The sequence below is a fragment of the Neovison vison genome, chromosome 1, assembly GCF_020171115.1.
Source record: "Neovison vison isolate M4711 chromosome 1, ASM_NN_V1, whole genome shotgun sequence".
Taxonomy (NCBI): domain Eukaryota; kingdom Metazoa; phylum Chordata; class Mammalia; order Carnivora; family Mustelidae; genus Neogale; species Neogale vison.
In genome coordinates this window covers 241,315,460-241,328,309 of record NC_058091.1, presented here as the reverse complement: position 1 = coordinate 241,328,309, position 12,850 = coordinate 241,315,460, and the positions used below count along the sequence as shown (strand labels likewise).

The following is a 12,850-nucleotide window of genomic DNA, read 5'->3' as shown; positions in this document are numbered from 1 at the left end:
TCCTCTGCTTCCAAAAGAAACAGAACCTAGATCAAAGAAAGAGGTGAGAGGAAGGAGCTCTAAGTTATTCTCAAAACTCCCTGGTGACTCTGGAGGTGACCTGGAAATTCTTAGGAAAGGAAGACCATGGAAAAGAAAGGTACCAGCAGATTCAAAAGGAACCAGCAGACTCCATCTCTTAAGTCATAAGTGCAACCAAGAAGCAGGGCAGCCATGGATGAGGAAAGACTTGGAGGCAGGAGCAGAAGGCCACTTGCTCAGAACACAGTCCCGGCAGCTGGCACTGGCTGGGCTGGGGCTTACCTTGGGAAGGCTGACTGGAGTCCTCGGCTTGGTCCTTGGGTTCTTAATCAAGAGCCTCTGATCCTGAGGGAGCAGATGGTATTTCATGGCCTCAATGAGGAAGTCCTTACAGGTGTTGTTATTCTTTATCAAAGCTTCTTCTTCAACCGTCTGGAGGTAACAACCCACAGGTAAGCCAGGAGCAGAGCCCAGCCTCATTCCCCAATCTGACCCCTCTCCCCTGGGTGAGTCATTCCTGTATTCCCACACTCTTTTATCCCCCTACCACCTTATCTCAGACCCCAGTAGGAAGAGCACAGACCTACAACTGAGTGCCTACCTCCTGTATTTCAAGAGCACAGTGGAGTAAGTGGTTAAGTTCTGGCATCAAACAGACAGGGATATAACCTCACTGGCTAGGTCTGTCTGGTATGTTAATTTGTAGGCTTAAATGGAATTATGCAAAACAAAGACAATTAGCTGTCCTGAAGGCTTCATCCCACATTCCTCCTGGCTTAAGTGCTCTACAATGTTTAGGGCAAACGGTTAGACATCTGAGAGGAGAGGGAGGGAAAGAGAAAGAGGGCAGGATCCCTCAGCCAACCTTTGGAGGCATGAAGTCAAACAAGGTGAGAGTCAAGAAGAACAGTTCATATCCATTTTCTTACAGTGAAGCCTAAGGGACAAAACTGGCCAACGAGGTGCTCACCACCACAGAGTGGTGATATCAGAGCAGAAAGAATGTCCTGCACAGAAGTCCCATCTACTGACTGCATCGTGGACCCTATCTACGCTGGACTATGGCTTCTTCACATACCACAGAGCTGTTGGCCTAAGCAGATGCTCAGCAAGTATAAGCCAAAATATCTCATGACCAAGACCAAGGGTCAACCGATGCTGGTGCTCTGACACTCAAACCTCTGTCCTTTGGCCTAGGTCAGATTGTCGTGTGGTGTATCTGTAAGGGGTAGTTTGGTCTTTGGAGGTCACCTCACAGTTTCTTTGCTGGAGTATTTAGGAGCTAACAGGAGAGATCAGTTTCATTTAAGAGCTAACAAAGATGGAATGTCTCCTGGTTGGACAGCCCAGTGCTACACTCTGGGAAAAAAAAAAAAAAAGATAAACAAGACAAGGGTTCTGACTTTGAGGCACTCAAGTCCAGTCAGAGAAGGAGAGGGGCCTCCCCACCTCAATCACTTCAGCCCTCAAGCTAGTCGTGCACCAGGCGTGACTAGCCTCACTGGTAACTAAGAACCAAAATATGGACCTGCCGGGCAGCACTGGAGCTGGCAGGAAAAGAAGGACTGGCATGATTTAGCCTCTGTCAGCACTGGGCACCTCTTTTGCCAGAAGTGATCCTCAGGAACACTCCATTTGGGGGGAATTTTTCCCACTCGCCCTACCCCCACTGAGGGTCTGACCCAGACTGAGACGAATTATAAGCTTTTAGGGTCAGTTAAAACAAATTTAAAAGGGTGATAGAGTATCTCTTTTCTTTTTAAGATTTTATTTATTCGAGAGAGAGGGAGAGAAAAAAAGAGAGAGAGCACGAACAAGTGGAAGACAGGGAGGGAAGGAGAGGGACGAGCAGACTCCCTACTCAGTGTGGAGCCTAACACAGGGCTCAGTCCCACAACCCTGAGATCATGACCTGAGCAGAAACCAAGAGTCAGAAACTCAACTGACTGAGCCACCCACGTGCCTCCGAGAGAAGATACCTTCCTAAGCTTGGATAGAAAGCGAAATGCATAAACAGTGGGGTGCCTGGGTGGGTCAGTGGGTTAAGCCTCTGCCTTTGGCTCAGGTCATGATCTCAGGGAACTGGAATTGAGCCCCACATTGGGCTCTCTGCTCAGCAGGGAGCCTGCTTCCCCCTCTCTCTCTGCCTGCTTCTCTGCCTACTTGTGATCTCTGTCTGTCAAATAAATAAATAAAATCTTAAAAAAAAAAAAAAAGAAAGAAATGCATAAACAGCTGCTTCTCTCAAAGAATGCATTCAGCTTGAATGAAAAGATTCTCCAAAAAGTTAATGCTTCACCATACAGAGTTTCAATCTGGGGTGACAAGAAAGTTTTAAGAATGGATATAGTGATGGTTGTACAGCATGACAAATACAATTAGTACACTGAATTTACACTTTAAAATGGTCAAAATGATGAAGTATATATATATATATATATCACAATTTTAAAAAGTTTTTAGATGTAACATGTTACACACTTCTACATATCTAAATATTTCAAAATATTTAGTAAAGCCTAATAAGTGTTAGTGGATAAAAACAAACAAACAAAAACACCTTCCCCAGAAATCAGTGTTGGTGCAGGTCTGCCCAGGGCTCTCCCTGTGTCCTCCCCGACCAAGACTGACCACCTGCAGCAGGTTATACTGGCCTGAAGTTTCAAGGTCAAATGAGTGTTAATGAAACATCCTTTTCCAGAGGTGTTCTAAAAGGAGTACTTTGGAAAGGTGGGGGGAGGGTCCCACACAACAGTGCTCATGCCCATTGCTTCTGACCCCCTTCTTCTCCAGATCTAAACCCTACTTTGCCATCTTAACCTAAGAACTATTTTCTAGTATCTTTAAGTTTCATTGGTGGACAGATGGAAGTCATGACCAAGGGTTTCTAAGGTCTCTTCAGTTTTCCCTGGGACTCAGGTCCACAGATAACCCTTCCTATGGGAGTGATGCTGTGCTGGAGGCCAGATGTCTACCTCCACCTTTGGTCAGTTTCTCACAAGACAGGAGGTTTGATTCTGACCCTGGGAGCTCAGGCCAGTTCAGTCCCTCTGCTTAGGGAACATTTCCTACAGGAAGGAGATGCTGCCACCAGGGGGCAGTGGTACCATCCAAAGTGTAAAACACAGGGTCCATAGAAGGACTGGGGCTAGTGTATGCCTCAGCACCTGAATTAGACAGAGGTTCAGAGATTCAGAGGACATCTCACTGACCCATTAGACCAACATTAATAATTAATAATGTTGACCCATTAGGTCAACAGCGTCCCAAGATGATGATTTTACAAGCATTTGTGAGGATACCCTACTCTCCCGCTACTCCCAACAGCATCTGTGGTCATCACGTTGATAGACATATTAGCTGGGATTCACTCACAGTGTTGCAGTCTTTATGTGGATTATCTCATTCTATCCCCAAACAATCCTATAAGGGCAGGTGCTATTTTTACCAGATGAGAAGACTGAGATTGAGAAAGGTTGAGCACTTGCCCAGTGTTAGATCCCTGGGAAGTGACAGAGCTAGGCCACTGGGTTGCTAAATTAGATCTCTCTTATCCTTGCTTCACACCTTCCATTCCTTCCAGAAACTTCCTGGAAACAGATGAGGGTTGGCCTACTGCCCTGGTGTTTTGTTTTGTTCATATATTTAAGTTTCACCCTCTGCCCACTTACAAGATTATCTAAAGCCAATAGATCAAAAGAACAGAGAGTATTAAAGGTGACAGCCCTCCTGTGAAAGGCAGGGGCTTCTGGGTCAACAGATGTGGATTTGAATCCTGACCCTACCTTCTTCTGCCAAATAATTCTCGGCCTCCATAAACCTCAAGGCCCAGACCTATAAAAAGAAGGTTATTTAACTTTGCCTCACAGGATTATTACAAGGATTAAATATGTGACACTGCAGGGCCCCCTCCATAATTCTTCATTTTTCTTTCCTCCTCAGAGGAAGTAGAAGCAATATGTATCCCATGCACCTGTGAGGAGCTGGTTTTTGCAGTTCCGAACTGGGCTCCAAGATGCCTACCGTGAAGGTAAAGAGAACACAGCAACATGGAAATGACCCTTCTTGCTTAGGTCCACTACAGTAAAAGTGGCTGACTTCCAGAGAATATTTCTTATGCCCAGCTCCATGCTAAACACCTGACTTGCATATTTATAACTCCTCTGGTCCTCACAACAGTCCTGCAGAGTTCTCGTATATTATCCCTTCTATCAAAGAAGAAACTAAGGCTTGAAGAGTTAAATAAAAACTCAAAGCTAACAAATAGTGGAGCAAGAACTAAACCCTAAGTGTCTTATTCTCAAACCTACACTCTTAAACCTCACTCTACCATCTGATAGAACATTGCATGTCAACTATACTTCAGTAATAAAAATTTAAAAAAAAAAAAAAAGACCCTTAGACTGCCATGATTCCCCTTAGGCCAGTGGGTTGGTGCTCTCAACCTGTACAAAAGACCCATAAAACTCCTCAACTGCCCCATACAACCAGGCTGCCCACTGCTATTCCAAGAAGCCTGGGGAAGCAGGAAAGCTCTTGGTTCTTCACACAGCACTCACCTGGACCAGGTAATCCCTTGGTAAGAGGGGAAGACGAACATGTTCCATCAGTTTTGCCATGTGTTCTAAACGGGTTTCTTTCTCATAATTGATCCATGAAATCACAGCTTCAAATACCTACAAAGAAAACCAACACAGGTAACTGTAACAGAGAGAACTTCCAAACAATTTCCTTATTCCGGGGGGATGGGGGGGAGTCCAATGTCCAAATCATCCACAAAGGTGGTTAACCTAAGGTTCAATGTTTACAATAAACAAAAAATGGAAAGAATTTGTCTTTTACCTGACATCAGAGTGATATCTCTCTCTCTCTCTCTCTCTCTCTCTCTCTCTCACACACACACACACACACACACACAGGTTATAATAAACCTGCGCCCCCAAACACAGAATCACCAAGGTTCACAGCAAAATAAATATCAGGTCTCATGGTTATTTAAAGATAGAAATACAAAGCAGGGACTCTGAACCAAATTTTATAAAGATTAAGCAGAAGACCAGAAGCCTTGGGAGCAAGCCTACCACGCCCCTCACCCCCCACATCCCTCACCTCCCCACATCCCTCTCCTCATTCATGTCCCAAGTACAGCTAATGCAGAATCAAGACAGTAAGAATATCATCTGCCCAAAAGCTGGCTGTGAAATGGTGAGTATGTCAGCAAATGACAGAGAATTTCTCTGTCAAAAACTTCACCTTGGCTTAACCTCTCCCTTGAGGAGAGATTTCTTTTCTCTACAAATGAAAATTGGGCTTGGAACCAAAAAGTAGGCTCTTGGGTTTGGATCTCCACCATGCTTAAGAAGAAGCCCACTGTCTGCCACCATATACACACAGACGGATAAAATTCAATGTTGATAAGGCTGCAGGGAAGCCGGCACTATTTCTGGAAAGTTAATTAACACAGCTTTTCAAGAGAGGAGGGAAGAATTTGGCAATATCAATCAAATATGTCAATGTGCACATTCTTTGACCTAGAAATACCACTTCTAGGATCTAGCCTACAAAAATACTCACAAAGGTGGTGCTCACAAAAGAATTTGCATGCCAGGATGTTTGCTACAGCATTTGTGTAAAAAATAGAAAGGGAAACAACCTAATACTGACTAGGGGAGAAATTATTTAACTACTGTGCATACTATGGGATATTTTCAGCTGGTGGAAAGACTAAAACAAAACAACTTCTTGTGCCAGAAACCAAGAAAGTACCCAAAGATTAAGATGGACCCAGAGCCAACAGGTGGGGCTTTTGTTGCCAATATCTGGGACAAAACATCAAAGAGAATAATGACAAAATCAGGTTAGTGCTTCTTGGTGAAGTGGGTTGGGGGAATGGGGAGGTGACAAAGGAAACTTTTGGGAGGAATGGATATGATCTAGATCTTGACAAGGTGGAAGTTACACGTACACATGCATTTGTGAAACTGATTAGTCTGTACACATATTATCTGTACGTTTCACGGTGCCCAACTCATAACTCAGTGTAAAACATTCTCAGAGGGGCGTCTGGCTGGCTCAGTTGGTAGAGCATGTGACTCTTGATCGCAGGATTGTGAGTTCCAGCCCCACACTGAACATGGAACCTACTTAAAAAATTAAATAAAATGAAACATTCTCAGAATGAAAGAAAAACACAGTAATGGATCATAACACGATGAACAAAAAAGAATCCATGAATCCAGAGGATACATTTTAAAATGTGCAAAGGGCTCTTCTTCACAGACAAATACCAGCCAATAAAGGTAGAGGGAATGATAGCAAAAAAATACCATTTTGCGACCATCAATACAATAACTCATTCATAAAAATTCATCAGGGGATGCTCAAATCACTGCATGAAAATTGGCTGGGGAACAGGATAGTTTTCAAAGTATCACGTCGTGGATAACTTACTAACTACATGGTGGCAGGGGCAGGGACAGCCACTAATGTGGAAATCTGACAGATACCACCTTGAGCAAGTGACCTAAGTTAGCACCACCAATAACAGGACAAACTAATCTTCCCGATCTTGACTTAATGGGAAAGGACACAGCATCCCCTAAAGTACTTTCTTCCTAAAATGTTTAACCCCGATCTTATACTAAGGAAATAATCAGATAACTCCATCTTTGGAACAATCTGCAATTCTGCAAGATTGCTGGCCTGAATTCTTCAAACCATTAATATTATAAGAGACCAAAAAAAAAAAAAAAAAAAAGAGCAGAGAGATAGTTCTAGATTAAGGGGATTTAGAGACATGGGAACTAAATGCAATGTATGATCCTTCACTGATCATGGGTTTAAAAGAAACAGCCATAAAGGACTGTTTTGACTGTTAGGAATTTTGAATGCTGACTATGTATTAGCTAAGATCATTTGTATTAGCATTAAGTTTCTTTGGTATGAGAATGGTTTTATGGCTTAAAAAAATAATTTCCTTGTTCTTAGGAGGTACATACTCAAATACTAGGGATGAAGTGTTATCACGTCTCCAATTTACTGTCAAATGGTTCAGCAAAATAAAACTTCAAATGTGTGGAGAGAAAAATAAGGCAAATGAAGCAAATGTTAACTGGTGAATCTAGGTTAAGAGTATATGAATGTGCATGCTTTCAAACTTTAATGTAGGCTTGAAATTTTTCAAAATGAAAACCAGAGAGAAGATGAAAAGAAATTCTAAGAAAAGGAAAATATGACAACAAAATTTACAATGTGGTGTCAAGTCGAAATGAAAGGTAACTCCCAGGGGTTGGGAAAAAAATCTCTACAATTTTTCTAACCTTAAAAATAGTTTTGTGTGTATTGATATGTTAATGATGCTTTGGCCCTATTTCCTAAACATGAACTTAATAAGTCAGGCTGGGTGTCCTCAAAATAGGAAAAGAATCAACCAGAAAGGGAAGAGAAAAGAATGGAATGGAACAGAAAGAAAGGAGCACTATCCCTGGACAGTTCGCTCTCAGTTCTGTAAAAAATAACCTCTATATGCACAGACATAAACATTCACATGCCATGGAAATCCTCACTGTCCGGTTTTGTTTTGTGGTTTTTTTTTTTAAATTATTCGCCCCCCTAGAGCTTTATCCCTCACCCTCACAGCCGCAGTTTGTGAATCATTACTGTTGCTTCCACCAGCCTTGCAGATCTGGGAGAACACGGACCTGGTCTTATTTAATGGCAAATAATACATACACAAAGATTCTTTTGATGAATGAATGGACACATGAGTTCAGAATAAGCACATAGGGAGGCAGTGGAAGCTGTCTGGGCTGGGGTAAAGGGGACTGGAATCAAAGCAGGAACCAAAGGAAGAGGGAGAAGTCAGACCATGCTGGATTAGGTGGTGGGCAACCAGAGTCCGGTTCTGCCTCGCAATCCAACTTTCTTCTGCTCGAACTTACTGGACTAGGAGCTCCTGCAAGCCACCTAGCACAATGCTGGACACAGAGCAGGCGGCCAGGTGACAAATCTCTGCTGAAGAATGAACTGCAAGTCCTCGAGGAGGTGAGATTTCCTGATGATGCCCTTCCCCATCAACCAGCTTCGTCTTCATCTTTGTTATAAAAGCTAAAAAGCAAGCTGAGTCTAATAAAGTCGATATTTAACCTTATCTTTATTTTTGGCCTGACTTGCCTAGCTGGTTCCGCTCAGTTGCACCGTCTACCCACTCAGCTGTGAAAGCCACAGTTCTCACCAACCACGGTGACCTTCTCAGCAGCTAGAGAAGGCCACATGTTTTCTTGAAGTTCCTTACTTAGAAAATAAACAAGTCAATAAACTTTCAACTAGCTCTAGCCTTTAGTGTGCCTAAAATGGTTCCCAAGAGTGCCTCCCGTGAAGGGACCGGCCAGTGCGATGGGGGCAGCGTGTAACAGCAGCAGGAGACGGTGTTTACTGCACGCCCAGCCCGGCGTCATGCTCTTCGCTCTTTGGGGACACTGGCAGCCTGGACTCCCGGGAGAACCCAGGGAAGAAATCCTCTGAACCCACATTAAATGACTCTCCCAAGCCCAGCGCCACAAATTAGCAGGGATGGGGTCCCCTCCAGACCCAATACCAGCCCTCATGCTCTTACCCACGGCTCTCGGCTGCCTGTCAGGGCTTACGGCAGTGGCTGGCCAACTACAGCCCACAGGCCACATTCAGCTGCCACTTGTTTTCATAAATAAAATTTTACTGGAACACAGCCACACTCACTCATTTACATATTGTCTGGGGCTGCTTTCATGTTCTAGCAGTGGCACTGATTCGAGACTCTCTGGCCTGCAAAGCCTAAAATGTTTACTCTCTGGTGCTTTAGAGGAAAAGGGTATCAACTCTGGGTCTATGAAATCCAAGCAGAAACCCTGTGGCTCTGATCACAGGGCAGGGTGATATCTACTCAGATGAAAACACCTTGTGTGGATCCCATGAGGAAATCAGCCCCCACGAGGCACGTTGAGGGTTTTACTTTTCAACAAAGAAAGAGCATTATTTCCTCACTGCTTTATATTCCAAAACCAATCTCTTGAGTACTACAAGGTTGATAGGTGCGTAAAGGGTGGGGAAAACTGAACTTTACAGCTCCTGGCTCCCCGCGCTTCTGCTTCTGATGTAAGCAGAAGCCTGGGCCAGGACCCCCAGATGAAGCTGAACCCCTCCACCCTTCCCACCTCCAGTGAGGTAGGTAGCCATGCCCCCATTGTACCTGCACCCAGGGAGGGGAGTGCAGAGCACTGGGGCACTTATATCTGCTTTCAAAACTGTTCAGAAAATCAAGAAGCAGGGTCATAGGTTAAAAATAGGCAGGGTGATGTCTTGGCAAGGGAAAAGGTCCAGTTGAGGGTGATTCACGGCAAAGCATAGGATGGAAGAAAAGAAGCCAGTTTTGACAAGATCAGGGGAAAAACTAGGTTCCTGCACATGGACTTAATTTGGTACTCGAGATCTAAGAAAGGCTAATTTTACCAAGAGATGCAATGCTATGCATTTTACAGGCATGATCTCCTTTAATCCACACAAAATTCTGTGACGTGGATTTCTGTGTTCACATTTTACAGATGAGGAAACAGCCCCAAAAGGTTAGTGTCCAAGGTCATGCTGTCAAGAAGTAGTGCATCTGAGATGTGAACTCACCCCTAACTCTGAAAACCCAAGTTCTAACATTATGCAATATTGTATCTCAGAGGCACTATTAGAAAAACTGCGCAGACCACTGAATTGGGGAACTATTTTCCTAAACCCGTAATCATAAGTATGCCCACCATGTGGTCTTAGGATACTCCCCCACCCAGATACTCTTTTGTTTCCCAGGGATTGAGCCAATAGCTTTTGCTTAATTCACTGACATGGTTTTCAATCAAGAAGACAGCACTACTAGGGCACCTGGGTTGCGCATCACTTAAGCGTCTGCCTTTCCGTTCAGGTCAAGATCCCAGGGTCCTGGGATCAAGTCCTGAATCAGGATCTCTGCTTAGCAGGAAGTCTGCTTCTCTCGCGCGCACGCTATTCCTCCCCCCTGCCCGTGCTCTCTCTCTCTCACACTCTTTCTCTTTCTCAAATAAATAAATAAAATCTTTTTTAAATAATAATAAAAAAAAGACAGCACTACTAGATACAAGAATGAGACTGTCAGATTTGTGTTGTTTCTTCAACTGAAGTTTAACAGGACTTCTATCACCAGACCCCCACCTTGCTGTCCCACACCACATGGCCACTGGGAGCAGCGGTATGCTGGAGCTGGAGCTCATCGTGCCATGTTTCTTCCCATCTTGGTGTTTAGTGACATTACACTGGTAGTTTGAAATCAGCTGTCGTGGAAATATTTACACCATGGAAATAAGCAAATGAACCAGCAAACAAATCAGGGCTTTCAGCATTTTTTTTGCAGAGCCTGTTGTTAAACATTTACCAGCATTAACACTGGTTAGACTTCCTGGGTTGAAGGCTCCCTAGACTCTAGAAAACCAACTCAGTTGCACTCATCTTTCTGACAGTCCCATCATCATAAGGTTTTATAGGGCACTTAGCAGTTCCTTCTTGTAGTTACTTCATCTCAGACCCACAAGGGCCCTGGGAACATCAAGAGTCACTCATGTACGAGAAAAGCGAGGTAGACAGTGGGGAAGTGGTCTGCCCAAACATTACCCAGCTAATTGGGAATGAAGAAGCAATGAGAAGCCCTAGCTTTCAATCCACACTTTGTCCATAGCACATTTCATAGCTTGTAGCTATATATTTATTTCTGTACATTTTTTATAAACTCTATCTCCCTCCATGGAGCACTGGGTGTGGTGCATAAACAATAAATACTGGAACACTGAAAAAATTAAAAATGATAATACTAAAAAACTAATTACATTAAAAAAAATCTATCTCCCTCATGTGATCTGAAGTTCCACAAAGGCAGGGGTCTTATGTTGATCTGTTTACCAATGTTTCTTGTGTGAATAACACACTATCTGCCACACAGACAGCACTCAATAAATATTTACTGAGAGAATGAATAAGTTAGTCAAAGTGGAAATGATTGGGTGTATGGTTCTCTTCCTACGACAGCATATTGCCAAATATGTGACTTCATATAAACAATAAAAATGATGACGAAAGTAAAAAGGGATATCGCCTTGCCTGGAAATTGTTCAGCTTCCCACTACTACCTACAGCCAGGATAAAGACATGCAGTCTGATTCTGCAAAGGAGAAGGACTGGAGCACAGTGGTTTGAGAGGAATGCCTACAAGCTGGAAGACAATTTCACGTGGTGCCAATCCTACAAAGGAATGGAGCATGACACAGGGATGGAAAATGCCTTGCAGTCAATATGGTGGGCGGAGCAGAGTTGGAAGGAATCGTCCCCTGGAGCTCCAAACACATGAAAGTGTGTCAGACATGAGACCTTCTCACACACATTGCAGTGTGACTGCTCACTGTGAGATACACACTGAGCTAGAGAAGAAAGTCCTCACCCCCTAACCTATTCTATTTCCAGCCCCATCTCCCACGACCCCCACCGAAGACCCTGGACTCTCATCACATCAGTTACCATTCCCCCAAGTAGAATAAGGTATTCCAAACATCCATGTCTGGATTCCTACGATCCCTTTCAACCTGAATGGTTTCCCAAAATCCTACTCTTAGTCTCCACATTTTAGCTCAAATATTCCCTTTCTTTGGAGGTCTTCCCCATCTAACAATTTGGAATAAAACACTCCAGGGCACTTTCCTTGACCTTTGACCATAAGCAACTACTTCTCTCAGCCACATAAGGTACATGTTTCGTATCCAGATTGCAAGTTCTAAGAGTGCTAAGTGTCACTCACCCCCATCTCCCTGTCAGAGTGGGCATGTGTTCATAGCAAGCAGAGGCCCAGTAGGCAGACATGTCAGCTTCAAATCATAAAGCTACTTATTGTCAACAGGCCTTAGTTTCCTCCTCTGCAGAATGGGGACAATAATCTCTGACTTGGGAGTCTGTGTGAGAAGTAGAAATGATGCGCTGGGCCAAAGAAGTCACACAGACGGTATATACACGTCAGCATTCCATTTACATAAAGTTCAAAAAACAGCAAAACTGATCCATGAGAAGTCAGAATGGTAATTATGCTTCTCAGGGTGGTTACCAGATCTGTGAGCTAGTTAGGTGGGTATTTCACTTTGTTCATGTCCCTGTGCACTGACTTCAATACAAATGTCACTTTGTGGGGAAAAAAAATGCTGTGTGAAATGCAGGTGGGGAATGGTGGGCCATCAAGGTTGATCTTTGGTCCTAGTGCTGTGGTGTTCTGCTCATAGGTGCCTATACTAAATCGTACTTTCCAAAGGCAAATGGTAAGAGGAGTAATGCTGTGCCCAGGGACCAGGCCAGATGGCTGTTTGCAAGCTGAGAAGCTGGCACCTCTAACTACTGACCTCACAGGAAGATGGGGCTTCCAACAGCTCAAGCGAGGCAGCAGGATGCACTGTTCAATCACTGGGTAATACCTGAGCCACAAGCACTCAAGTCTAGCCTAGTGGTCAAGGAGCTCCAGGCGGCACTCTCCACCCACTGTGGCCTGGAGAGGCCAGCGGGTCAGACAAGAGAGAGTGCAACACCAATGATCCTGGGAGACAAGGTCCCAATCCATTTCAGAAGACACTAGAATCTGGCTTCTGATTACAGGTGTAGGAGACAACAGCACATTAAATAGGTGATCTCACAGAGAGAAACTAAGTGTAGTTCTCAATATAACACATACCTGACTCTGATTTTTTAAAGGACCTAAACTATGTCTAAACTATGGGCCATTTCCCCGTTACCACTCACTCTGAAA

At 43.9% G+C, this 12,850-nt stretch overlaps 1 protein-coding gene across 4 annotated transcripts in view; it reads right to left on the bottom strand.

The window, feature by feature from the left end:
* Positions 1–12,850, bottom strand: part of KLHL3 (kelch like family member 3) — a 154,037-nt gene that overhangs the window by 33,524 nt on the left and 107,663 nt on the right. For all 4 annotated transcript variants that reach the window (XM_044226963.1, XM_044226936.1, XM_044226946.1 and 1 more), the window contains 2 exons: positions 4,581–4,697; positions 304–453 (listed from right to left, as the gene is read on the bottom strand). In XM_044226963.1, the coding sequence (XP_044082898.1) occupies positions 304–453; positions 4,581–4,697 (267 nt within the window). The remainder of the gene's footprint in view (positions 1–303; positions 454–4,580; positions 4,698–12,850) is intronic.